We start from the raw sequence: 27,978 nt of genomic DNA on the forward strand, positions 1-27,978 counted from the left end.
TTGTCCAGGGACTACACTTTGAGAGCCGCTGGTCTACCGGGGTAGAAAGATATAAAATCTTATTTTGATAAGTGTGGTGCTGCTAGGAAGGCAAGATGCAAAGGGCTCTACAGGAGAGAGGTGGGTAGAGCTTCTCCACAGTGAACACTCTCAAAGAAGGCGGCAGGGATGGAGGAGCAGAAGCAAACAGCTGCCACCCATTTGCCTTTGGCAGCCTGCCAACCCCACACTCCTCCCCATAACAGCCCTCCCTCCAGCCCGGCTGATGGGCTCCGTGGTTGAGCATCCACCAGGAGGTTGAGGTTCGATTACTGGTCAGGTCACATGCCCGGGTTGTGGGCTTGATCCCCAGTGTGTGGTGTGCTGGAGGCAGCAGATCAATAATTCTCTCTCATCATTGATGTTTCTATCTCTCTTTCCCTCTCTGAAATTATATATATATATATATATATATATATATATATATATATATATATATAGCCTTCCCTCCAGAAAGAACCTGACATAGAGCCCCTGTTCTCCACCCACTCCCTGGATCTCTCCTCTCCCTTCACCCCCACATATTGCAGACGCATTACTGGGGAAGGTAGGGGGAAGGGGGAAGGAGACTCTAGATATGGCAAGGTGGAGAAGAAGGACTTCCCAAGGACTCTCAGAGTTAAGTTGATAGCTCCAGTCTTGCGGTGTACGTCTTCCCTCCTCCAGCCTGCGAGACTGGCCCCCACTGCCATGGCTAAACTGGAAATGATGCCAAGAGTGGCTTGGCGGGACTTTACCCCTGTCCTCCCTCTCAAGCTGATCCAAACAAAAACTGAAATAAGAAAAAGTTTGTATAAAGAATGGATTAAAGCACCTTTAGGAAACATTTCCATTTGTATTGATCTGTAACATAAAATCTCAGGAAGACCGATGGGCCTGCAGTGGCAGTCCTGCTCGAAGCTTTCTAAGTAATAAGTAACCCTGACCCTCTCCTAGCCCGTGCTCACCGCCCTTGCTCTGACTCATTTGTAGCATTAATGGGGGGAAAGCTTCAACACCAGTTTGGTTCCTCGGCTTCTGCTTGTTTATAATAAAATCATAAGACCTCGTCCATCAATCATTAACCCACACCCCTGCTGGTCTCCTTTCCTCCTGATCACCTTTGCAGGCCTGCTGAGTTCCAGGATTTTTGATTGGGTTTTCACTCTCTGGGTTTCCTCTCCAGGCAGGCTTCGGTGTTCTGGTCTGATCCATTCAGCAAACATCAGCTGAGTGCCTCCTTCAGCCAGAGTTAATTTCTACCTCTGCTGGCTGAATCCATCTCCTACTATCTGCTCAGGGCCACACTCCATTAATGAGCTTCTCTCTCTCCTGATCCACCTTCCTGCTCTACTCCCGTTGCTTCTGCGTGGAAATATGCTCAAATCTCTCCATTAAAACACCAAAGTTTTACTGTTATCTTCATCTTCCTATAATGCATATGTATGTATGCACCCACACTCTTCTCTCATCTCTTTATGGCTAGATTTCTGAAATGAGCTTAAGAAATCCTTCACATCAATTCATTAAGCATTTAGTAAGTGCCGCTATGTGCTCAGGCTTGGGGGAGAGATGGGACAAAAGTTCCAGTCTTCAAAAGGTCTTTGAAGCTTTCGGACTTGGAGTTCTAGCCTGGAACAGGTTTGTGCTCTAGCCTGGAGATGACAGTCCTGGGTGAAACAGGTTAAATGACAAGTCCCTGTACCAACAGAGGCTGGCTAAGGTGTTCAGGGTAGGGAGAAAGCACTTCAGTAGCTTTGGCAGAACTTGAGATGGACTTTGAGGAGCGGACCAGATTTGGAAAGCTGAAGAGGAAAGAACGCATTTCACTCAAACTTTTAGCATAAGAACATTTGGGAAGGTTGGTTAGCACAGCTTGTTCTGGATGGGGGAGCTGGCCGACCATGGGGCGGACGGGGGAGGGCCTCTGAAGGCCTTGACAATCTGAAGGGTTTTAGGTCATGACAGACGGCTATGGTTCTGCTTTGTTTTATTGAGGTGAGATAGGGCATGCTGTAGGAAAGGGAGTGGAGAGATGGAGTAGGGCCAAAGAAGCGGGGCTGCCCCTGGTTAAACCTGGTTATTAGAGAGGAGATTGGCAGCTCAGAGGAAAGACTGAGGCAGGGACCCTGCAGGGAACCTTTGCAGTGTGACCTGGCGAGGGCCTAACCTGGAATGTGGAGGGGATGGAAACTTGACTCTAGGACAGGGGTGGGCAAACTTTTTGACTCAAGGGCCACTCAAGGGTTCTTAAACTGGACCGGAGGGCCGGAACAAAAGCATGGACGGAGTGTTTGTGTGAACTAATACATGTTAACACTGCTGCTGGTGAAGGAGCAGAGGGGAGAGCAAGAGAACCCTCCGCTCTTTCGACTCCGCGGGCCGGATAGAACAGCCGAACGGGCCGGATCCGGCCCGCGGGCTGTAGTTTGCCCACGGCTGTTCTACGACCTGGTGAAGGTGGTGGAGGTGATCGAAACTTGACTCCAGGACCTGGTGAAGGTGGAGGTGATGGAAACTTGACTCCAGGACCTGGTAGAAGTGGTGGTGATGGAAACCTGACTCTAGGACCTGGTGAAGGTGGAGGTGCTGAAAACTTGACTCCAGGACCTGGTGGAGCTGGTGGAGGTGATGGAAACTTGACTCCGGGACCTGATGAAGGTTGTGATGATGGAAACTTGACTCCAGCACCTGGTAGAAGTGGTGGTGATGGAAACCTGACTCCAGGACGTGCTGGAGGTGCTGATAACTTGACTCCAGGACCTGGTGAAGGTGGTGGTGATGGAAACTTGGCTCCAGGACCTGGTGGAGGTGGTGGTGGTGATGGATATTTGACTCCAGGGCCTGGTGGAGGTGGTGGTGGTGATGGATATTTGACTCCAGGGCCTGGTGGAGGTGGTTGTGGTGGTGATGGAAACTTGGCTCCAGGACCTGGTGGAGGTGGTGGTGGTGATGGATATTTGACTCCAGGACCTGGTGGAGGTGGTTGTGGTGGTGATGGATATTTGACTCCAGGACCTGGTGGAGGTGGTTGTGGTGGTGATGGATATTTGACTCCAGGACCTGGTGGAGGTGGTTGTGGTGGTGATGGATATTTGACTCCAGGACCTGGTGGAGGTGGTTGTGGTGGTGATGGATATTTGACTCCAGGACCTGGTGGAGGTGGTTGTGGTGGTGATGGAAACTTGGCTCCAGGACCAAATGAGGGCAAAGAATGGACTGAGCCAGCCTGGCTCTGAGATTTTGAGTCTTGGAATAGTGGGTCCAATTGTTCACTGATGAGGCATTGCTCTATTCAGTTCAGCTCTAGGTCAGAACACAGCAACTAGCTGCTATATGTGGATCTCATTTGAACCCTGAATTTTACAAATAAACCATTACAAATTTATGAGAAAATTTGAAAATTTTTAATTTTGCCTGGATTTGATAACATTAAGGAATTAATTGTTTTCTTTTTAAGAGTGGTAATGATATTTTGAGTCCTTATATTTTGGAGAGACATACTGAAATATGTACTAATGACATATATTTGGATTCATTTCAGAAATATCCAAGAACAGGGGAGTGTTGGTATAGGGTAGATGAAGCCGGATTGACTATGAATTGTTAGTTGTTGAAGCTGGGGGTGTGCTCTCCTCTCTACTGTTGTATACATATGAAATTTTCCATAAAAAAATTCTGGGCCTCGGGTAATGCAAGTCTTACACCCTGGGCCTGATCGTTTCCAATCAGAAATCACAAGAGGCATTTAAAACTGTGCCATGTTAATCTCTTGTTACATTTCAAAACAGAAATTCGGTCCTCTTCTGTTTTGCCTAAAGCAGTTAAAGTCATGAACTGGGAAGAAATAATGCCTTGCTTTTATGTGGAAACAAACTGGGAGATACACATGATCTCCTTTATCATGATCATGGGAGGAATCCAACCAATCGAAGAGGCAAAGCCAACCCTCAAGAGAAAAGCCACATTTTTAGGTAGCTGGAAATAAATGCTTCTTTTGGAAGAGTTGGTCCCAAGGGAGGTCTTCTGGCAGCAGACACAAGGCATGAGTGTGAAAGCTGAGACTGAGTTGAAAAATTACAGCCTGAGCTTCAACTACCAGCAAAGAGGCCGGTGCTACTGTGGAGGTGGGTCACACGTTGCCAGACAGAGTCTGGGGGCAGAAAGGAGCCTCCCGCTGACACCCTGAGACTAGTTGCCTGGTGCCCACCCACATGGCACCTTGTTCTCACTTACAAGCCACAAAGATGGAGGCTGCTTTGACAACGTCCCCAGTCATGTGAGAGGGGGACACCAGCCATCACCTGCTGGTGGAGGGTCCCAGGAATTGCCATAAAGCCCATACTTGGCAGGCCATCTCCCAGGCTACAGGACAGCGACCGGGTTTCTTTTCCAGTGAGGTCCCAGACAGAACAAATTGTCATACATGTTAACTAGAAAGCTAGGAGGGCAAATTTTGAACTTGAGGGGGAAAAATTATATCTGGGAATGGGAAGCTAGGAGATTATGTAGGTGTGTGCTTCCCTGGGGACAAACAAGCACACAATTAGCATGAGAAAATCCCGCAGTGAGCACGTGAGGGCCTGCTCATTGCGGTCAAGGCGGAATGAGTGAGCCATGGTTCTTGTCTTCAAGGAGCGCACAGGAAGGGAGGAGACGGGTGCGCAGAATCTCCTGGGAAAATGCTGAAACAGAGGGCATGTCGGTCCTGTGACTCAGGCAGGGCAACTCAGCCAAAGTCTAACTTTGGGCAAATCGGTTCATCTCATTTTCATCTATAAAATGGGGCAATTCTTGCCTTGCTGATATGGTAGAGTTGTAGAGCTGTAAGGAGCTCTAGACCATTAAAACAACAACAATGATAAATAAAGAAGCTTCAGCAGCCCTGCCAGCGTGGTTCAGTGGTTGAGTGTTGCCCTATGAACCAGGAGGTAATGGTTTGATTCCTGGTCAGGGCACATGCCCCGGTTGCGGGCTCTATCCCCAGTCTGGGGCATGCAGGGGGCAACGATCAATGATTCTCTCTCATTATTGATGTTTCTATCTCTTTCCCTCCCCCTTCCTCTCTGAAATCAATATATATATTTTAATACCTTATATATAAAAAAGCATCAGCAGTTGCATCAGCAGCTGCAGGCGTAGCCCTCTTATCTAAGGGCCTGTGACTGGTGCTCATGGACGCATGCCCTCTGTGGACGGCAGCCAAGACCCAGGGCAGGTTCCTGATGCAGATGCTGCCCACTCTCCAGCCAGCCCCGGAGTAGCGGCGCCCTGTAACTGCATTCCCATAGTTGGTTCCTTGTCACAAGCCCAGGAGCTGCTGTGGCATGAGCAACCCTCTCCAACTCGTTCAAACTCGCCTGATTCAGAGGGTGAAGGCACTTAGTTCTAGTAATCTTAATAAATCCAGAGCTTGAGAGGCAGAAGGGACGCTTGGAACATGCTGTCCAATCCTCCCATTTGTACGCAGGGCAGAGGAGACTTGGGCAGGATGTCACTGGCTGGAGGTCACTGAGCTGGTGCCAGAATCTGGTTCTCGGACTGTCCTGGCCCAAGAGAGCTGCTTCTCTTTCCTGGGAGGTTTGGCCACCACTGTTGCCTTTTATAACCTTAGTCTTTTCCTGTCTCCAAACACCTCATTCAGCCGAATGTCCAAGGAAGGGTAGTTAGAACAAAATAAAGGAGAAAAATTCTTCCAAGCTTTTTCCCAAGCTCTCTGTTCTCCGGGATTGTTCATTCTTTGGAAAATGTTTCCTAAATGCCTGTTAGGTGTGTGGCCCCCATCACAATCCGGGTTCACAGAGATGAAAATGAGATGGCCCAGTCTCCAAGGAGCTCCTGGGGCAGTCACCATGAAAAGGCTCTCTTTGTGAAACCTCTGCTCTAGGAAAAGAAAGTCCTTCTTCTAACCTGGTTCCCTTTAGTCACGTGTGCACGGAGAAGTCCTCTCATGGCTTCTTTACTTCCTGAGAATTTCCATTCATGCCCATCTGGCAGCTTCTGCCACCTGGACTGTGGGCCCAGGTGGTGCAGTGAGCGAGAAAAGGCGGCTGCCTTCCTCTGGAGGGCTTGCCCCCACTCCATGTGCCTCTTCCTGACCCTTAGGGTTTGCATGACACCTCCCTGCTCCCTCCTGTCCCTGAAGAGTTTGGTTTTGCCCTCAGCCGAATCACTGTCTTCCCCCGGCTGCCCCATTGCTTCGGTTCCTCCAGCCTCTCCCCAGTCACCATCTTGGTGCAGTTGAGTTGCCTTGAGTCCAGCGCTTTGAGGCCTTGGCTACAAAAACAGCATAGTTCAGTGGAAACTCTGACTGACGTGTGCAAGTGAGGAAACGTGTCCAGTGAAAGGTTGGAGTGGAGATTCTGATGTCCCTTCCAGCTCTAGCATTTCTGAAAAGGTATATGCAAAGGTTGACAGCCTGGAAGGTTCTAGAAGGGTTCTACTGTATGCGTCCAGACCTAGGACATACTCCTCGCAGCACTGAGTTTTGCTTCTGACTCTCCCTACTCTCAGAAGAGGTCTCCTGGTTAGAGACTGCAGTGCAGGGAACTGAGGTGCTGAGGGCCAGGACACGCACTCACCGTCGTGTTGTCTATGGAAGGGTCCCCAGAAGCAGTGGTGCTCCTTCCTACTCTGCTCTAGTTACCACCCTTCTCTGTGCTGAGCACTGATGGATGGACCCCAGAAGGCAATGCTGGGTTCCCAACTCCAAGAGGGCCCACAGGGCACCACCATCCACTCTAACAAGCCGTGACATGCCAATTATTTGCTCTTCTGGAGAAACCTCAGCCTGAAATCTGTTTAATTACCATGGAGATAATCTTTTAAACATAGCTTTTACATTCTTTAAAGACTTTCCCCTGTGGGAGCGAGAAGGTTTAGCTGACCGTGGGACGGGATTATTTATTTTCATTTCCAGAGGAAGGACTATCACCTGGTAGTCATCAGGGGGCCTGGGCCATGGAGGGTTTATTTTTAAGTCTGCCTCCTCACTGATAGTTTGTCAATGAGGTCGTAATAATCAGTTTGTAGTACCGTCTTATTTTTTCTCAGTGTGAACCTTGCACGTTGCTCTGTCATTCCAGGCCTGTAATTACTTGATGTTTGAAAAGTATCCCTATCAGGTTGGGTTCTGTACTTACCCTGGCTGTGGGTATCAAGAGCCAATATCTTCAAGGGTTTCCTCTCAGGAAGATTATACCTGTAAACCCATTAGCCTCAAAGACCTACCTGGCACTGCGGTCAGTCCGACACCGATTTTTCCCACCTGGGCGTCCCAGCAGATTCATAAGTTCTTCCCGCTAGAATGCATGCTTGGGCCAGCAGGGGCTCCAGTTGTTGTGCAACCTGGAGGCCCTAAGGCCCAGGGCGATCCCTGCTCACAACAGGTAGACTGTGAAAGTCAACAGGTCTTCATGTGGAGAGGATGTGCTGTATCGAAATAGGAACAACGTACAGAATAAAGCAGAGCTGGTGGGCCCTAGTCCCTGGTCTGCTGCTCTAGTCCTTTCCCCACATCACTACCAGCAAGTGGACTGGGGCATTGGCTGGACCTAATTCTGTAGGCTGAGATCTCTGGGCCTCGGAGAACAGAACTCTGGGGAGTAAGAAGATAAAAGGTGTAATTCTATTGAACGCAGAATTAGAAGGTTAGAAAAAAATTGTTTGTGGAAAACTGATTAAACCTTGGGCTTGAATCTCTCCTTCCAGGTCCTGCCGGGGAGAAGAGCTGGCCCAAGAGCTACCCGTCTTGTGGGGGCCTGATGCAGTCCCCGATAGACCTGCACAGTGACATCCTCCAGTACGATGCCAGCCTGGTGCCCCTTGAGTTCCAGGGCTATAACGTGTCTGCCAATGAGCAATTGACCCTGACCAATAACGGCCACTCAGGTGAGGGACAGACCCCAGAGACCTGCAGGTGTCCAGCTTCCCTAGGCTGCCTGCCTGCCCTCGTCCATCTGCCGGGGAGGGGGCTCCACTGAGGCACCAGGGGGAGGGGCCCAGACCACTCCCTCCAGGGGTGCTGGGGGTCCTGGGCTCAGCCCCTCTGCCAGGGCAACACCTGTCAGAAGAAGTGCATGTCTTGGGATGGGGGGGGGGGAGGGGGGGAGACAGGCCCCTTTGGCCACTGGCTGTGGCGTGGGAGGGAATTCTTGGGCATCATGAACTCAAGGAGCCACACAGTTCATTGCGGGCCCGCACCCAGGCTTTGGAGTCAGACAAGCCTGGATCTGAATTCTGGCTTGAGCTTTCACCTGGAAAAAGGGCATATGGGTGGGTACTGTGAAGACGGGAGAGTATGTATGTTGGGATCTGTTATCGAGTCGATGCTTCATAAATGGCAATTACTATTGTTGCTGTGATAGAACTCTACAGCTTGGCAGGCGCTTCATTAAAGGTTCTGCCTTCACGGTCAGGTGTGCGATGCATGGACATGTGAACGAGCATCCGTTGGTCTAGTATCAGTGTTCCTGCCATCGGTTTCCATTTTCCCAGGGGAACCAGGAAGGTGCCGGTGCCGCTGGGATAGCTTTAGTGAAACAGGGATGTTCTCAGGGAAGGGGGCCTGTGCCTGGCCCGCAGGCTGTGTCTCCCGGGTCGCCACCTTGCTGTATCCACCTGCCCCCTGAATGGGGCCCGAGCAGGTGCTGTCTCCTGACCCTGAAGGTCACCTCTCCACTCCCGCAGTGAAGCTGAAGCTGCCCCCGGGCATGCATATCCAGGGCCTGCCATCCCGCTACAGTGCCACACAGCTGCACCTGCACTGGGGGGACCAGAATGACCCCCACGGCTCCGAGCACACTGTTGGTGGGAAGCACTTCGCTGCCGAGGTGAGTGGGGCGGCCAGGCTGGCAGAAGCTGCCCAGGGTGGGTGATCTGGCATTCTTCCCCTTGGCTGGTGTGCAGATAAGACCAGAGCATGGGGGTGGGGGCGGGAGGGGCTGTAAGATCAGTGATGGGTGGGGGTGGGGGCTCTGCCTTCATGCTCTCCACAGCCACACCCGGCCGTGAGCAGCACAGGACGGTGTAGCCAATCCAGCCACACTGCGGCTCGTCTGCGGTGTCTGGTCCCCTCTCTCTCCTAAACAGGCTGAGCTTGTCTTTGTATCGTCTGCTGAGCGATGCTGCTCAGAAGGCAGTGCTCCAGGGGGCACGGTGGGACACATATGCCCGTTTTCTAGACATCGCCCTTCTGTTGGCACAGATCCCACCAGCTCGTCCAGCTGATGCACCCCCTGCTGAATTACCCTGGGCTAACTGCCCCCCCAACTTCTCAGTCTTCTCCACATGCCGTGTTGTTGGCACAGGTCTTTCCCGTCCCATCTTTCCTGTCCCTGAACATGGGCTGTGCTTGGAACTTGGGACCCAAGTCCAGGGCTACTGTTTTACTCGGCCTCAAACCAAGGGATGGCTGGCATCGTAACGTGCAGAGCATGATGGCAACCAGAGACTCACCGAGGACAGCTTGGGGTGTCAGCAGAGCACTGTGTTACCTAGCCTGAAGCACTAACCCAAAAGGCAAAGGAAGACAGGAGGAGGCGTGGCGGTGCGATGGTGGGAGAGGGGAGAGTTGCTTTATGTCAGAGCTCCCATGGACTTGAACTTGGGGTGTGTTCTGAATGTTTACAGGGCAGTACGAGGAGGTAAATACAACTGATCAGCCAGTGGAGCCCACAGTAAATACTGACAAGACCGCTCTCCTCTGTTCTTAATTGCTGAACTGCTTAATGCCTCAGGCTAATTACAGGTTGAGCTCCGAATGTGGAGAGACTATAATCCTGGCCCAGTCGCATGGCACTGCTGGAGGTGCACATATTCCAGGCCAGGCTCCTCTCTGAAACCCCAGGACTGCGAGTCCTTCCAGGCTAATTGCCGAGTGGAGGCCCTTACTTTCCCCTGGGGAATAGAGGAGTGAGGGTGTAGGCCGGGAGGGTTTGGACATTTAAAAATATTTTAGTTATTGTATTTTCTGCTATTAAGCCACATCATCAGGCCAAGAGCCTGGTGAAGTTGGACCATAGATGTCAATAACAGAGACAGTGCATCAGGTGAACCCTAAAGTGGCGGGTTCTCTATGGAGGGTCCTTGGGAGTTGGAGGTTCTTCTGGGTGGAGTGTGTGTAAGACAACGCCATCCTCGCGGCAGGGCTTCCCTCCGTTTGTATTCATCTTCACCTCCTCTCGATTAGTCTGAACACAGTGCCCACAAGCTCAAAGGTCAGCTGTAAAAAGAAATAAGGCTCTAGGACCTCCGGGGTTTTAACCATATAGGATTCTGTTCCTTTTGTCAAAGCGATGCCAGGCAAGGATGGTGTTGGACAATAGGGGAGGCTGCATCCTTCGGGGAGGGGGAGGGGGGAAGATGGTGAAGTAGGAGCCCCTAAGAAATTCTGAATAGAGGTCCACATTAAAAAAGCAATAGTTCGATGTAATTTTTAAAAATTAGGAAGGGCCACTTGAAAAGTGGAGAACATTGAGCTGTATTTGAACATTGAACTTGAGCTGTATTTAATAAAATATTCTTGAATTCTAAATATAACCATATAAGATGGAAAAAGAGGCAAAGAATCAACAAAAATGCATGTGTCAAACCTACAGATCTGTTTGCTAAGATGGTTTTTTGGAGAACAAATGACACCATCTTTAGGATTAAAAAGCAGGTTATAAACGTTGTCAGAATTTGTCCCAACAATGTCTTAATGCTTCCCTAGACTTGTTTTCACTTGAGACCAAATATTAGACCTGCGATTTTCTCTACCTGAGGGATAAATGCGTGTCCTACTGAGGATACAATTACAATTAAGTCACAGTTAGAGGTTTACTGCCCCAGCCCCCACTGCTTCCAGATCAAGTGCATAGGGGCCAGACACATGAGGCCATTTTGCCCCGGCTCCAGAACAAGTAAGGAAAATTAGGAGGGAGAAGTGTTCCAAAGTTCTAGGCTAGTATAAAAACCCATTTGATCATTCATTCATTCTTCATTCATTCAACATTATTGTGCACCTGGTACTTTCCAAGCAGGATATCAGACACAGGGATACAATGAGCTAGTAAGGTGGACAGTCTGGCCTGGCAGTTTGCAGGGAGGAATGAGGGAAAAGGGAAACTGTGGCGGCCATGAGGGGAGGGTCTGAGAGGCGTGATCTACCTGGGGGGGAGGTCGGTCCTGCCCATGGGACTCCAGTCTCTTGCAAAAGCCAGAGGTTCCCATGAGTCGCCCATCCCCTCATAGTGGCTTCTCGCCCACTGCAGCTGCACATTGTCCATTATAACTCGGACCTGTACCCCAACGCCAGCATCGCCAGTAACGAGTCAGACGGCCTCGCTGTCCTAGCTGTTCTCATCGAGGTAAGAGATGTTAAAAAGGGTTTTACGTGAAGTTTGAAGCTGGGATGACATCAGACTCGGCGTTTGGTTCCATGCAACCCGTGTCTTGCCTCGAGAGCAGGGGGGTGTTCCCCATAGAGTTCCTTCTCTCTTGGCCTGGGGGAAGCACTTCCTGTGGCTGAGCAGCAGAAAGGGGCATGTCCTTCGTGGCATCGGGAAAATGAGCCCTAGTCCCCATCCCTAATGTGTAAGGGATGGAATTGCCCAGTTGGACAGGACATGTGAGAGAGAGAGAGAGAGTGTGTGTGCGGGGGGGGGGGGGGGGGGGGGGAGGTAGTGGTGGTGGTGGTGGTGAAGAAGGAATCATTCAGTTCTGTTCCATCAAATGCGTTGACCCCTGACACAACTCCAGGCATCCAAGTTCCATCCTGGAATGAGTTCTTTCCTAGTCCCAGAGAATGGGAACCTCTCCCGATTCCCCTGCAGTATTTCCCCTAATGAGACAGTGTGTGCCTTGTTTCTCAACATGCACACTGCCTGGCCTGGCGGCATGAGCGCAGGCTCCCTCCCTCGAGTTCTGGTTAGAGAACAAGCCTTCGGGAGCACAGCGGGTCATCGGGAGCACCGGCTACACCCCTTGCCCTGGGACACTCCAGCCCAGCGCCTTGGGTGGAAACAGCACATCCTGAGCTACAGGAAGGCAGGATCGTTCTACCAACCCCGGGCCAGCCTAGAGACCCATCGTAACTGTCCTCGTAAAGGCATTCTTCAGGGAGGCCTGGCAGCAGTGACCGTGGCCCCAGCCAAGCCCTCCCACTGCCATTGTCAGTCCAGCTCAGCCTATAGAAATCTCTCCCAGTTCAACCCGCCCTGTCTCTGTTGCAGGTGGGCTCCTTCAGTCCTTCCTACGACAAGATCTTCAGTCACCTTCAGCACGTCAAGTACAGAGGTGAGGCGTCCTGGGCGCTGCTTCGCCCTCTGTGGGGGCGGATGTAGTGACTCCCGTGTGACCTGAAGAAAAACGAATGCTGAGGGCAGGTGTCTGGGTCCAGGCCCCTGGGTCCCATGGCCCAGAAAGGGGCTAGTTTCCTCCACGTTTCTAGGCTCAGTCACATGCTCAGCTGCTCCTCTGCTGTGAGGAGCGAGGCCGACACATCCCCCAACCTGTCTCTCCAGGCCAAGAAGTGCACATTCCCGGCTTCAGCATTGAAGAGCTGCTGCCCGAGCGGCCGGCCGAGTACTACCGCTACAGAGGGTCCCTGACCACGCCGCCCTGCAACCCCACGGTGCTCTGGACGGTGTTCCGGAACCCTGTGCACATTTCCCAGGAGCAGGTGAGTGTTGGCCCCTCCTCGTCAGAGGCCACCGGTATCCCCCATGGCCTCCCCAAGGGCTTGCTTTCCTCGCTTAGAGTTTCACTGGCTACGACTCCAACCTCCCAAATGCCACAGGCGCCCGGGAAGCGCTGTGTGGGGCTATCAAGTCTAAGGAAAACGAATCCATCTCCCCCGTTCTATAAATAGAGTTGCCAAGTTGCATTTCCCCCGATATCCCAGGGTGGATGGTGTTCACTCCCAGGTGGGAGGGAGTGCGGTTCCTTTGCAGGGGGGCGGGGGTGGGGGTGGGGGCGGGTAGGTGGGAATAATGGCAGGGTCAGGTTGAATCAGTTCAGGAACTGGGGAGCTGGGGCTGCTGCCATGAGGGAGTGAAGGTCTCCGCCCTCAAGCTCACAGTCTAGCGCGAGAGGGAGGGCCAGAAGCCTGGCAGTCATCTCAGCCCCTCTCATCGTACAGGGGATGAAAGTGAGGGTTAGATCTGAGGAGACCTGCGGGATCACCGCTGGCTAGTGACAGAGCCAAGAGTTCCAGCCACTGCCCGGCCCTCTACACGCAGCCTCAATTCAAGAAGGAAGCGGCCAGGAGCCGGGGCTCACGGCCCAGCCCACCGTCACCCCCGCAGAGTGGCTCCTTTTGTCCTGTGAGCTACCGATCTGAGTAACCTAGATAAAGGCAGCAAGTAGGCAGACAGGAATAAAGATGTGGTGAATCAAGGGGAGAAACGTGCGGGGAAGCAGTCACATCCTACCCGGAAACTGCCTTGCAAACACTCTGTAATCCATGTGGGCAGATGAAAACCCATGGGACTGGCAATCAGATGACCTGAGCAACTCCTGTCTCCTCTTTCCCTTCCTTCTGATGGGAGGAAGCCACATCAGAATAAGCCCCAGGCCCCTCTGACTTAGAGTCGGTCCCAAACCAGGCTCGGGAGAGCGGAGCCCCTCCAGCACCCCAGGCTTCCCTCCCCGCACACAGACGGCAGGCACTACCTGGAGGTAACTGCACCAACCTTCCCAAGCCTGGGAGGTGGGCAGACAGCCACCTTACCCCGTGCCTGTCACCCAGAGGCCTGCAGGGGAGGGGCCGTTCTCTGGCCTTCCCGCCTCTCTCTACTGAGGCTCTGCCAAAGCCCTGTGTGGGGGGAAGGGCAGTGCCCCCTCCTGAGGTCAGGCCAGGGAGCCCTCACTCTGCCTGAGGGTGTGTGCTCCCCTCCCACAGCTGCTGGCTCTGGAGACAGCTCTGTACTGCACACATGAGAGCGACCCATCCCCCAGGGGAATGGTCAACAACTTCCGGCGGGTGCAGAAGTTTGATGAGAGGCTGGTGTACATCTCCTTCCAACAAGGTGAGGACATGCAGGGCGTGGGGGGCGTGTGGTGCCAAGACCTCCTTGCCTCCCCCCCCCCCCCCCTCAGGCTTTGTCCCAATGCCCTTGGGTGGGTTACGAGCACTTTGGCCGCCAAAGGAACCAGGGTGCATGAGGAGCTAGTGGGGGCTGGGGGAGGGGGGAGGTTCACTGAGATCCCCCTTCGTGCCCCTGACTCCCCTGAGCCTTTGTAGGGAGCACGCCAGGGCCTCCAGGCGCACAGACCGGAGCCCTCGTTCAGCCTGGGAGTGTCCCACAGCTGGGAGAGAGAGAATGCTCCGGGACCTCTTTGCTCTGGAGACCCACCCCTTCTCCTGAGGCACATGGTGGACCCCTTTCACGCGATCACACTGCTCACGTCTCCTTCCAGGCTTTCTGAGCCCCAAGGCCCGTCGCCCGCCTTGCTGGGTGGTTGGCCACCAGCACCATCCATGTCCAGGTCTCCTCTGGGAGGAGGCACATCTGTGGGCACAGCCGCTCGCGGTCCAGTGGGGCGGGCCCGGCAGGCAGGGAAACGCCTGCATCACTGCCTTTCGGCCTCCTCCCCCGGAAGCTGCTTGGGCACCGGCACACAGCGGCTCCTGAAGGAAACCCACAGTCTGCTTTATTCCTCCTACTACGAAAGACCCGCTCTCCCTTTCAAACCCAGACCCATAACTCCCCAGAAGGACACTTACCATCTTTACTTGCTCGGCACCTCCATCGACACTGCAGGAGGCGAGGGGTCTGGGACAAGGGGGTCAGGAGGCACTCCCGGGGCCCACGCCCTTCTTCAAACCCCCAGTTCTACTCTCTCGCTGCAGAGGCGTGAGCTTTCCCCCCTTGGGAGCCTCAAGTGGTCAGGGAGGTGCGTGGAAGGACCACGTCACCCTCTTACACATCACTGGTGGCCAAACTGGGCCAGGTGTTTGTATTTCAAGACGTTCCCATTAACCCATGTGCCAGAAAATCAGCTCTCCGTGCCTCACCGGGTCCGCCTTTTTTGTTCCTTTCTTATTGTGTGAGATTATAAATATCATCCACTAAGCTTAGTTAAACATTTGAAGATTGTATTTCAAAGCCTTAGTCAGAAAGCTTTAGAAGCATGCCCTTCTGAATCACCCATACCTCTAGTCACTAGCATGTCCTTCTCTGTCAGTTGCTTAATCAAGAACTGCCCACGAATTTATCTTCTGTGTTCTCTCCAGATACCACTAGTTAAGGTGATTTCCCCCTTTTTCCTCCTTTTTCTGGCCTGAAAACGGAATCTGTGAACCACAGACCTTCCTGAAAATTGAGAATGTACGTGATGTGACTAAGAGAGCTCCTTAAAAGCCTCAGATGTGCAGATTCTCCCTCTGGGGTCTAACCGGATATAACCTTCTCTTTTCCTGTTCCTCTAAACAGAGTATATAGTGTCAAAGGTTAAATAGAAATTCTTCATCTCTTAAACAAACCTGAGGACTCTGCCTGCAGAGAAGGGACTTGCCCATGTAGACCGGGTGGACGTGGCTTGTGATTTGAGATAATAATCGGCTCTCTTCTCTGGGCTCGTCTATACACGTCACAGGGGCCAGGGTGACAAATGCTCCCCAGAACTCGCTTTGTTTCCTCCCGAATGTATGATGTGGGCAAACTATGTCCCTCACTGGCCCTGGATTCCTCGGCCGTAGACTCCCAGGCGGCCTGGTGAGCCGACCCCTCCAGGCTGATGCGCTGATCCTGAGTGGACACTAACGGCTTCCCATCCTGCCTTTACGTTGCAGGGACAGTGTTTGAGGGCAGTTACAGAGGATGAGAAGAAGCCACGCAGGAACTTGAGGCTGGCATCCCAAAGTAACGCCCACTTGTAACGATACGCTGTGGCGTGGGGAGTAATTAGCCATCTTCTTAGACCGGCTCAGGTCTAAGCTGGCGCTTGTAGAGTGGGCAGTGCCGTCGGGGGTGTAGCGGGGTGCTTCAGTAGACTGCCAGGTGGTGAAGGGAGCAGCCCACAGACCGAGTCCCAGCTTTTAGGGCGTCAAGATCCAGGCCCAAATGCAGCGCTGCCACTGCCCGCACTGCCCGGCTCACCCAGAGCTGCTGCTGGCAAGAGCCCAGGCTGGGCCCAGCTCTCTCCTTGGAGTGGGACTCCACGGCAGTCCACGGCAAACCTGTTCATTTGGAGGCTGATTATAGAAACGTGGCCAGAATTCTCCTCTCCCTCTCACTTCCAAAGGATGCGGGCAGCAACCGGGGCTGTTACCAAGGAGCAATGAGGAGGCAGCCCCACAAGAGTGAAGCCCCAAACCAGGGCACTGCATTCACGAGGCCCTCTCACACCGGCTGCCTCAGACAGGGTTGCAGGTGTGTGTGGGTTGCAGGTGTGTGGGGGTTGCAGGTGTGCGGGGGTTGCAGGTGTGCGGGGGTTGCAGGTGTGCGGGGGTTGCAGGTGTGCGGGGGTTACAGGTGTGTGAGGGTTGCAGGTGTGTGTGGGTTGCAGGTGTGCGGGGGTTGCAGGTGTGCGGGGGTTGCAGGTGTGTGTGGGTTACAGGTGTGCGGGGGTTGCAGGTGTGTGTGGGTTGCAGGTGTGCGGGGGTTGCAGGTGTGCGGGGGTTGCAGGTGTGCGGGGGTTGCAGGTGTGCGGGGGTTGCAGGTGTGTGGGTGAGCCTGTTGCTCAGGGAGAGCCTGGAGCGGTTTGGACTTGATTATTCGCACACACTCTCTCCGAGGCATGTCTGCAGTGAGGCGCGGCTCCCTCAGGGTTTCTCTGGAAGTTACCGGGAACAGCAGAGTTGGAAGCGTTGCCAGGAGACAAGTAACGCTAAGGAAATCCTCTGGGAGAGAAAGTGCATGGACTGGGAGGAGGAGCTGAGACTGAACCAGATTAGAGCGACTGGGACGGAGTCCTTTAACTTGGCCCTGCCCTCTCCTCGGCTGTGCTCAGAAAGGCGGACAGGACTGGGTCCTGTCCTCAAGGGGGTGCAGTGTGCCCCTGACTTAGCCCTGCGGCAGGGCTGTCCAGCCCGTACATTTGGGGCCGGGTGATTCTCGCGGTGGGGCTGACCTGTGCACTGCAGCATTAGCAGCAGCTGGTCTCTGCCCACTAGATGCCTGTAGCCCCCGACCTGTCACAGCCAAAACTGCCTGCAGACGTGGTCAGATGTCTCTGGGGGCAGAGGGGCAGTTGCCCCTGGCTGAGAACTACTGCCCCAGGAGCGTGCAGTGACTTTTCTACCACAGGACTCCAGAGCGTTACGTCACACGCCCTGGTGCTGACTCTATTGAGGTTACTCCTGAAACAATAAGGCTGGGGTTACTCACGTCAAACCACCAAGCCCAAGAGGGACTCTGGGCCCCATATTCTTTTAGAACTTGTGTATTCTTTTATATAATCGGGTATGTCCAAGGCTAAGAGAAATGGGTGAGAGCGAACTATTCACCCTTAAGATTACAAACCTCTGTCCCAGGGTCCAGACTCCGCCCAGGTAGCAACTTCCCTTAGAATCCCCTCATCATTCCCCTCCCTCCCTTAGTACAAGGTTTTCTCTCGTCGTTGCCTTTGGTCACAGTGCCCACTCTTTGCGGGGCGGTGCCAGGTGTGCCAGGCACATCTGCCGCTCCTACGAGGTGCCTCCACTAAGTGACACAAATGGAAAGCTGGACTGAAGCGGGGAAACAAGGCTCAGTCCGGAAGGCGGGACCCGGGGAGCGGAGCACATCCGGGACCGTCCCCGCCTGCCTCACAGGAAGCCCGATGCCCCCGTGAGGAGGGAGGGCCTGCAGGGGAGTCACGGTCCAGGGGCCCAGTTCTTGGTTTCTGCAAATTGACTCTTCCTGGCCTCAGACACCGACGCTGGGTCCAGATGGTGATGGGCGACGAAGCTAGAGCCCATCCAACCTGAGCACTCATGTTGTCTGGCCCTGTTTTCAACACTGAGGGACAAGAGGAAGCCAAAGAGTTTCTATAATCCTGTCTTTAGTGGGCCTGCGCTGAGCAACTGCATGCCCCGCAGTGGGACCCGAGCCGGCCGAGGTGCAGGTAGACCAGAGCGCTGCACAGTGGTGGTGGGGTGGGGTGGGGTGGGGTGGGGGGCTCACCCACAGCATCTCTGTGGAGAAGCACGATCAGATTCCGCTTGACCCTAAGGAAACCGGGTAGTTTAGAAAACCTTTAAAAAAGAGGTAGAACAAAAGCTTGCCAAGCTAAGATGGCTAATTATCTAATTTTTCGAGACCAGAATGTATGCTATGTGGTTCTTGACCTTGTGTTTCTCCAAGTTCCTATTTATAAATAAACTCTATGAGATGGGAAAGGATCCGTTCTTCCAAAGTATTCCACTGAGAGGCCAGAGGGGCGCCTGCCTTCCAGCTGCCCCTGGAGACGGGGGCTGACGGGTCAGGAGCAAAATCATCAACGTGCTGAGCAGTGAGTCCCAGTCCCTTCATCTAAGGCAGTCGCCACACCCCGTGCTTTCTTTCTTTCTTTTTTAAAATATATTTTATTGATTTTTTACAGAGAGGAAGGGAGAGGGATAGAGAGTTAGAAACATCAATGAGAGAGAAGCATCGATCAGCTGCCTCCTGCACACCCCCTACTGGGGATGTGCCCGCAACCAAGGTACATGCCCTTGACCGGAATCGAACCTGGGACCCTTTAGTCCCCAGGCCAATGCTCTATCCACTGGTTAGGGTGACACACTGCGTGCTTTCTGCGCACAGCCCAGGCCCGGCTCTGAGGGGAACGCCCAGAGAGCAGCTTTCCTGGGAGAGCCGCGTGGGCGTCACCTTGCCCCTAACAACAAGCCCCTGGCCCGGAGCAGACCGTGCTCAGAAACGACGTGGGCAAAGGGGTCAGGCCGGGAGCTGGCGCTGCCTTGGCGAGGTGGCCCGGCTCCCCTGTCCAGCACCGTCTCCCCGGCACCCATCCACACGGTGCCAGCCCCCTTCTAACATGGCAGCTGTCTCCGTGTGAGCACCCCATTTACGTCGCCCACACGATTCCCCTTGGGAGGCCCCTTGCCTCTTCCACCTGGAAAATTCTTTCAAAGCCCAATTCCAATCATATCCTCCCAGAAGTCTCCCCGATCCCCGGACGGTGACTCATAGTCTCCCTCAGAGAAGCCGGGGTCACGCGCCGTCTCTGACTCTGAGTGTGCCGCAGGGCGATTTGTTACCACACGGAAACAGGAAAGTGTCTAACTTGTCCGCACACTTCAGGCGCCGTACGGACAGGGACCATTGGTGTCTTTCTCGCTTTTTGTGCCTGGCACTGTGCCTGGTGCTCAGGATGAGTTTGAAAGAATGTAACCAATCCGTCTCCCTTCCCCTCCCCTCGCCAGTGTCTTCTCTGCAGAATGATTTGAACATAAGCCTGGCGGACTGTTACATTTTAGTTTTATCTTTATTTTGCTTTGTTATCAATTTGGCAACAGCATTAAAATCCATTCATTTGTTTAAGAAAAACTAGAGATGGGCACTTAGCTGCCAAGCTTTGAAGGCCTGGGAGGGAGTTGCCTAGAGATGCTACCAGGCTTCCCGTTGCCCTGGCCTGAGGAGGACACAGGCCCCAGTCTCACCACCCATCATTCCTTCAGCAGGGAGGTTACCAAGCACCCCGGGCTGGCACTGTAACCCGCGCCTACTGGCCTGCGCCTACTGGCCCGCGCCTAGGCCCTAGAGCGGGGTGCCTCCCTCTCCTGGGCATGCATTCCTGCAACCTGGAAGGGTAGGGCCCTTAGTCCCTATCATGGTCTTAGAAAACCAGTTCTCTCAGGTAATCCCGTAGTATCTTCTTGGCCGGTTTATTTGTAGAAATTGCTTCTTTACTGGATTATTTCTGTGTAGTGTTAATAAGGAAAAGTCCCCGGTTAGGTCCTCCAAAGACGGTGATGTTCTGCGATGACTGAGGGCTTCTTTCTTGCTCTTCTTACCAAAGCGTCATCCAGATGAGGGCTAGCATGTCGCTGACCTGAGTCTATGCCAGTCAGAGTTTTGCCATTCGGGATGGGATTACCCCCACTCTCCCTGCCTCTTTCCATTTTCACTAGGTAACATGGCCCCTACCCAAACCGTCCATACTTTAACACTTTGAAGAGGACTGTATCTCTTTTTACTCAAAATCCCGTTTGAGTGAACAGAATTGCAAATAGCCTGGGAAAGGCTGGGCCTGTTCCAGGAACCGCGAGCTGTGTCAGGGAGGCGCTTGTTCCTCGGCTGGACTTTTCTGTTTGCACTTGAGGCCTCAGAAGACCTCAAAAGCAGTTAAGCCGCATCCCTCGGTCCAGCGAGATGCCAGTGGAAGACGCAGCTCCTGAGCCAGCCAGACCAGGTAGCAGTGCCCCCGTGGCCGGCAGCCTGCCCATCTCTCTAAGCTGTACCTTCCTGGGCGAGGCATGTGACAGTCCCGTTCTGTGTCTGTGTGGTTTCCTTCTGCGTGTCGCAGTGCCCTGTCTCTGCTCGCCCTGACATGCGCCGGAGCACTTGATGGAGCGCGGACGGCTCCCCCACGTCTGCCCGGCGTGCCCCCCGTCACGCAGCTCAGGAGCTCCTCTGTGTCCTCATCCAGGGGCTCTCGTGTCCGTCTCTGTCCGCCAGCCCGCCTCCGTCTCTCCTGTCTGCCCACCGGTCTTCAGTGGGAACTGCTCGTCTTGTTCACCGTCAGAAACAAACCATGTCTGTGTTTCATCTGCAGATGAATTTCTCTCCGGCATCATCTTTGACGCCTGTTCTCTGCAGCATCCCAGAGGCTGCTGTGGTGCAGGCGTTGGTTTCTCTCTCTGGGCCTGGTTCTCCGGTCGCCCCATCAGCTCTCCCTGCACCCCAGAGTCTCCCTGGCTTCCCCTCTCCCTTTAGTTCGTAGATGCTTTGGTGTCTGCCTGCCATGGGACCCCGGCCCCGTGGCTTCACCCTGCTCTGCAGAGAAGCCCTGCTTCTGTGATGGTGGGTGGGGCAGGAGGCAGGCATAGCATCCCAACACCTTCCTGCCCTGGGCTTCTGCAGGGCGCAAGTCTGAGGAGGTGGCGCCTCGCCCCCATCCCTCTTGCGGAGTGGCTGGCGCTCTTTGCTTGCTCAGTCAAGCTGCCTTGTTGAAGCTGCATCGAAGTCGCGGCTGAGAGCTTCTGTCCCGGTCTTGGGGCGCCCCTCGTCGTGGTGCTGGCTCTCTTCTCACTGTTTCCACGGAGGCGCAACCTGGGCCCTGACAAGTAGTCGCCCTGGAGCAAGGAGCCCGGCCAAGCCCCGGAGAAAATCGGGCCGTTGTGCACCGGGCCTAGTGCAGCACAGGCACCGCTCAGGGAGCCGGGAAAGGGACTCTCCCTCCAGACAAGCCACCCAGCGGGGCTCTTGAGAGGAGCCCATTCCCGGAGGCCCGGCCCCCACAGGCTGCCCCGCTCCCCAAGGCCACGGCGCGGGGCAGCTCCTCCAGCCCCGGAGCCCTGCTGGCTGTCGGGGCCGGTGGCTCCCAGGACGTGTGAGGTGACTGTGAAGGTGGCGACAGTAGGAACTGTCCGGTTTGGACGGCTTAGCCAAGTGGTCGGGCTTCCTGGTTATAGTCTCATGTGGTGAGAACTAGTTTGGTACCACAGGCATCTGGAGTTTTAGGAACAAAGAACAAAGGTGTATTTCATTGAAAGGCCTAGAAAGACAACCATGACTAGTTGGGGGTTTTCTGGGTGGTGGTTGTTTTTAAGATCCTAGAGGCCTTGGTCGCCTCCAGGTACCTTAAAAGGAAAAACACACCCAATACCAAATTCCCGAGAGCAGAGGCCGCAGCCGAGCGGGAACAAGCATGAGTTGCACAAACACGACACGCTCCCAGGGGAAAGCCGTGTGTGAGTGCCTCCCAGGCCACACACGGGCCCTTGTGTTCAGGCCGGGGAGCCACTTGGGGGGCCATGGGCTACCGGTGGTGGCTGATAAGAGCCCAGAGAGCAGGTCCCCCTGTGCTTGAGGACAGCTCCTCGCCACACCGGCCATTCATCCTTACAACTCCCGGGACCACCTGGGAAGTCAGACCAGAGACTCCAGGGCCGGCCTTGGCCCAGGAGGCTGCAGACTCACTATGAGACTGCAGAATAGCAGGAAAGGACACTGGCTGGCGGCCCCGAGGGAATCAGCCCGGCGCTGGTCACATGGCAGAAAGCGTGAGCAGAACCTCACCGGCTGTCTCGGGTCTGGTTCCCTAGGGTGTCAAGTGATCCCAGGGTAAGGGTCTGGCCCTCTGCTGGCCCTTCACACCTGGCCAGGGCTCGCCCAGGGTCTCAGTGCCTTAGTGTCAGGCTGGGTAGCCAACTCCTGCACAACTCCTGCCTCCACTGTGAACTGGAACAAACACCCACACACACAGGCCGCAAGTTCCTCCTGAATCAGAGAAGCCACCAGACCAGAGGGGTGTGTAAGCAGAGGCTGGGTTTGGATGGAGGCCCTGCTGGGAGGAGGATGAGTGGTTCTAAGAACTGGACGGAGCAGGCTGGGGCACCCCAAGTCTTCAGGACGGGGCTCCCTGTCCTACGGAAGCAGATGGAGTCACCATGCCCCTCCCCTGGGGAGGTCCCCCATAGGCTCACTACGGAATTTCACCGTAGACACTGGGCACTGTTTCAGCCCCACTGAGGACGCCCAACTCGCCCCATTTATCTGCAACAATAACTGCTAAGAGAAGCCACACGCCCCTGGTCCCACCTGGCACAGAAGGGAGGCTGGTATGGAGGAGTTTCTCGTTTATCCAGTGGGGCCAGAGGAATAATAGAACCAGACCAGGACAACAAGACTGGCTGGGGACGGAGCAGAAGTGTGGGGACAGGTTCCAGCTACGCTCTGCCAGCCCCGCCAGCCTGACATCACTGGCTCCTTGCTGAGGAAGAGGGGAGGGTACCAGAGGAGCAGGTGGCAGCCTGCCAGGTAGACGCTGACGCTTAGCCTTCCTCACCTGCCACCTGGGCCATTTTGTATGAAAAGCTGAAGTCCGGCCCAAGCAGAGAAACTGCTGTGATCAAAGAACATCAGAAGGAGGGGTCACTGTGTGAATCCCCTCGGTGGGCAATTCCCTCCACCCCGTCTGCCTAATACCTCCAACCCAACGAAAGGTAGAGCTTCGAAACACTGGCCATGCCCGCCACGGCTTGACTCGGTTAACTTCCCATCTTTTCCTTCCCTTTCGAAGAGCGAGACCTCACCTACGCAGGACTGAGCCTGGGTATGTGGCTGCCGGCCGTGCATGCTGCCGCGGGTGATCGCTGTGACTCTCAGTGTGATCTGGGCCTGCGGCACTTCCTGCCCCTCCTCTGTGCTTCTCTGTGCTGCTGCTCTGGCTCCGGCCCTTCACACTGTGGGTCTGACCCTCAAGTCTCTCTCTGATTCAAAGATGATCCGCCAATCAAATGCTTCCCTAATGAAAGACCTAATCACTCTGTACAGCATGTGTGCATCCAAAGAGCCTGTCTCCGATCTTTGTTGGCCATGGTGGAAAGCCATTGCCTGAAAACATGCCTGGGCCCACTGTGGAGGTCGGGGACTGGCGAGGTGACCTTGGGGATGGGCCCCTGGTTTAGGACTGTGCAATGGAACTTGGGGGGGGAGAGGGCCGGCGGGCAACCCTGATACAGAGGCATCCCAGTGGGCCTTATACCCAACAAGCAAAGGTGGAGCAAGTTCTTATTCTGTAGCCCAGGGTTTCTCAAAGGGTGGTACATGGACCACGTACACCAGCATCAGCTGAGGAGCTTTAATACAAATGCAGATTCCTGGGCTCCATCCCAGATGTAATCAGAGTCTCTGAGGGCTGGACTCAAAAAAGTCTACATTTTAAACAAGCTCTTCAGACGATCCTGGTGCAAATTTGAGAACCCCTGCAACCCCTGCAAATTTGAGAACCCCTGGTGCAAATTTGAGAACAGTTTGCACGTGGCCCCCTCTAAGTACTCCAGCCAGTCCTGCTAAGACCAGAACCTGGGAACAGAGATGGGGAAATTGTACCTTCCGGTGGATGATTATGTACCTGTCATTTGATGTCACACCCGTGTGCTGTGGGGAGAGAGGAAGGGGAAGGGAGAAATGTAACGTGTGTTTGCTGCCTCTTCCCCAGGAATCATCCTTTCGGTGGTCCTGGCTTGCATTCTTGGCTTCTGCATCGTCCTGGCAGTATTCATCTGGCTTTTCAGAAGGAAGAAGAGGTGAGCTGGTTTTGCTTTGAAATAGGAGTGGCTGGCGTATGTGTCCCTGAGGATGACTCTGTCTGGGAAGGCAGCCTGCACAGTGAAGAGCCCCTGCCCGGTACCAACACCCCTGGCTCAGGCCTCCTTTGCATGAGATGCTGGTTGTACAAGGGTCGTTGTGCTGGAGGTTCTGCCAGCCTTGCTGCTGTGGCTAAAACCTTGGACAAAGAAAGCTCTTTGTGGGGGTGATGGGAGGGGGGGGGGGCGGGGGGCGGGCAGGGTCCCATTTGCCTAAATGTAAGCAGCAAGGCTGTCTTCCAAGATCTTTACATCTGGTGTGTCCTCTTTTCTTATATGTATATTTTTTATTGAACTTATTGGGGTTATATTGGTTAATAGGTTTCAAGTGTACAATTCTGTAATACATCATCTGAATATTGTGTGTTCACCCCACAGGGTCTAGTTTCCTTCCATCACCATTTATCCTCCCTTTACCCTCTTTTACCACCACCGCCCCCCCCCCGCCAACTTCCCCCTGGTACTGTTGTCTGTGTCTACAAGTTTGTTTGTTTTTCTTAATCCCTTCACTTTTTGCACCCAGCCCCTAAACCTCCTGACAGCTGTCAGTCCGTTCTCTGTACCTATGAGTACGATTCTATTTTGTTTATTTTGTTCGTTAGATTCCACATGGAAGTGAAATCATATGGTATTTGTCTTTTATGAATCCAAAAAGAAAAGTGAAGGAAAACTTTATTTTTCACTCACTTTAGCTATAGTGCCCTTTGCTCCTATTTCATTGTTCTGTTTATTTTTTTTCCCCTAAAACCCAACTGATTTTTCCTGGCATGAAAAAAGAGGTTGCCAGGAACCCTGCTATGAAGTCGAAGGTTTGAAGCAAGGGTGGTAACGAGTGCTGGTTCCCACACGCAGGCCTAGTATTGTCAGGTGTTAAAAAAGAACAGTTGGACAATGAACAGGTCCCATTTTGGTTAATGCTTAGTTGCCGCCATTCCCTCCGAAAACCAACAGAAAAGGTCCCGAGACAGGAATCTGGCCCCTAAAACTTGCCTCGTTTCATAGCTGAGTCAGGCTGCGCTCGGCCTCTCTCCCCTCGTTGACTAATGAGCTGTGCGTGTCCTTCTCCTTCCAGCAGCAAGAAAGGTGGCAGCAATAAAGGCGTCATTTACAAGCCGGCCCTCAGGAAGGAGGCGGAGGCCCACGCCTGAGGTCCTGGCGCTGCAGGCGCCGAGGGAGGACTTCGCTTTGGATGCTTTTAGGCAAAAAAGTGAAGGAGGGCTTTCATCACGGCGGCTCCCTGGGCACTTGAACTACCCGAAGGTTCTATGCAGCTCACCCCACAAACACCCCAGACCTGTGGGGGCCTCTAGCTGGGTGCCCCCCACCCTGATGCTCGGCCCAGGAGCTGGAACTCGGAGCTGTGTGCTTCATCTGTGAGACCGGAAGAGGTCTGGACTCTGGGGACACACCCCACGCCGCCTGTGGGGCTGTGATAACTGAACGTCAGTCTTCTCCAGGGCTTCACTCAGGTGTGGTTTCGAAAGTCCTGGAAGGTCAGCTCCTTGTCCAAGATTTCACACCAGCGTGTGCGCATGTGCGCCCTCTACTTCGTTGTGCTTTGGAGACTCACGTCTTGCCTCAGGGAAGCCGGTGTTGTTGTCTTCCTCTGATCCTCCTGCTGTGACAGGACTTTTAGTCTGACCTTGCCACCCGGGCAGGTGGGGGGGGGGGGGGGGGAGCACAGGCACAGGGTCAAGGTGCCTGAGACAAAAGGAAGGGGATATTCTTTGAAAGATGGAAGAGGCATCTTCCCAGTCCTGTCCTTGGGGTCAGACATGCTGCCTAGACTGCAGAGAGCATGGGAGACACGGTCTGAGGAACCTTGGAAGCTGTGAGTGTGAGAAGGTCAGACTAGGAAGCCCGAGCCCGCCCGCCTGCCCGCCCGCAGGGCAGTGAGGGTTTATGCTCTGTAGCGTTTGTCAGTAATTGGCCCAGCCCTGAAAATGTGCTGTTGCTTTCTCTCTCCTGGAGCGGACGTGCGCTCTGAGAACCTAGGAAACAGGCAGAAGCAAAGTGGTTGATGAGCTTTGTCCCTTTGGCCTAAATTTCATTTCTGCCTCCTTCGTGGGATTGGGACTCGGCTACTTCCCTGACCCTCAGGATCGAGCCACAGCTTAGTTAAAAGATATTTCAAGGTAGGACAGCAGGGAGTTACCTGTGCTGGGCTGGCAGCATGGGATGCAGGGACCAAACCAAAGGAATGTTCCAAAGACCCCTCATGGTCTTCCCCCCAAGTCCCAAAGGCAGTTCCTGAGGAGACAGCTCCTTCACTGTCCCCTCCGATGCCAGAGCCCAGGAGCCCAGGGAGTCCCAGGCCCGAGAAGGGGCCCCACCGCAGCCTCTCAGGTCAGCACCTCCCAGTTCACAGAACCCGCTGGTCCCCAGCCTCATCTGACAGCATGGAATGTCCTCCTGAAGCACGGGTCCCTTTCTGTCCTCCTCCCCTCCTGCTCGCCCTCTGACTCTCACACGTACGTCTTCGCCACTCTCTGCTCTCACGACTTCCCTAGTGACGCCAGGGCTGGGGCCTGGGGCTCGTGTGCCTGGCGGAGTTACAAATGAGCCCGCGGCGCCTGGGACACGTGGGTGCTCGCGAGGCCTCTGGCAGGGCTGGGGTCTGGGCCGGCCCCCCATGCTGCCGCCAGCGCACCTGATGCTGGTCAGGTGGCAGCAGGGACAGCCCAGTGACCAGCGACGGGAACGAGGCAAAGCTTTCTTGGCCTCGGCCCAACGGGGCCCATCAGACACCAACAGCAGCCACTCCAGAGCAGTGGGACCGACGCCAAAAGCTCTCTACGCCTTCGGTAGATGAATTTTGTACGAGAACAGAGAGATCACTGTACCTGGCAATGGCTTTCATCAGAAGAGAGATTTACTGGGTGGTGAGAGCAGTGGCGTTTCTCTTGCCCCCTTCCCCCAGCACAGCCCAGGCTCTGGCTTCCTGGGCCTCTCGGCTGAGAAAAAACAAAGCTGGGGAAGCAAGCAGAGGCTCCCAGATCCAACAGGCGACCTCCCTCCTAATCCTTATGGGACTGGGAAGCCTTTCCTCAGGCTCTCACTGACCCACTGACACCAGTCGCCACTGAGGGAAACCTGGGTGGGGGGAGGGCACGCGGGAAGGCCTGGCTTCGTCGCCTCTCACTAGTCGGGGTCAGGAGTCTCTCCGTTTTGTTTCTTTAGTATCCTCTGATAAAACAGTAAAAACCTGCACCTGTTTTCTTAATAGACATTCTAAGATTTTGCTGCATTGACTATTAATGGCATTTCAAGTTCAGACCTTAAATTCTTCTCCCCTTCACTAAGCTCTCTGAGCGCCTCCTGGCTGGCCCTTGGGGAGCACCCCTCTGTCCCTGTGCCTGGGACGGAGCGTCGGCCACTGTGATGAAGGTCTGTTTAGCACTTATGTATTTATTGTAAGAATGATTGTAATGAAGACACTGTAAATATGAGAAATTATAAATAAAGTTTTTCACAGGAGACTGAGTTTCTGGAGGTGAGGGTAAAGCACTATCAGCAAGGCACTCGGCAGTTCCCAGGGTCGGGTGACAAGCGACCCATCAGAATGAACAGCAATGCCGTTCGCCTCCAGGTCTCAGCACCTGGCTCCGAAGGCGCACACACTGGAGTCCTCCATCCCGCTATTGCAGGTGGAGGCCTGCGGTGCCTGCAGCCCAGGGTCCCAGCCGCTTACCCGGAGCCAGGAAGTCTAGAGCAGTGACCGGCAAACTCATTAGTCAACA

General features: G+C 54.2%; 2 protein-coding genes across 2 annotated transcripts in view; one reads left to right on the forward strand and one right to left on the reverse strand.

Annotated features, from left to right (window-relative positions):
• Positions 1-4,063: 4,063 nt before the first annotated feature.
• Positions 4,064-27,715, forward strand: CA12 (carbonic anhydrase 12; the record flags this gene model as incomplete). The annotated part of the gene is made up of 9 exons (XM_081089249.1): positions 4,064-4,145; positions 7,729-7,908; positions 8,707-8,849; positions 11,271-11,366; positions 12,231-12,294; positions 12,522-12,679; positions 13,901-14,027; positions 24,091-24,178; positions 25,311-27,715. The coding sequence occupies 9 exons, from the start codon at positions 4,064-4,066 to the stop codon at positions 25,384-25,386; spliced, it is 1,014 nt and encodes a 337-aa protein (XP_080945375.1). The 3' UTR covers positions 25,387-27,715.
• Positions 10,187-27,978, reverse strand: part of APH1B (aph-1 homolog B, gamma-secretase subunit) — a gene marked incomplete at its 5' end in the record, with an annotated part of 60,384 nt that continues 42,592 nt past the window's right edge. Inside the window, one exon of the mRNA XM_081094447.1 lies at positions 10,187-10,240. The remainder of the gene's footprint in view (positions 10,241-27,978) is intronic.

Source organism: Myotis nattereri (genome assembly GCF_964212035.1).
Source record: "Myotis nattereri genome assembly, chromosome: 1".
NCBI lineage: Eukaryota > Metazoa > Chordata > Mammalia > Chiroptera > Vespertilionidae > Myotis > Myotis nattereri.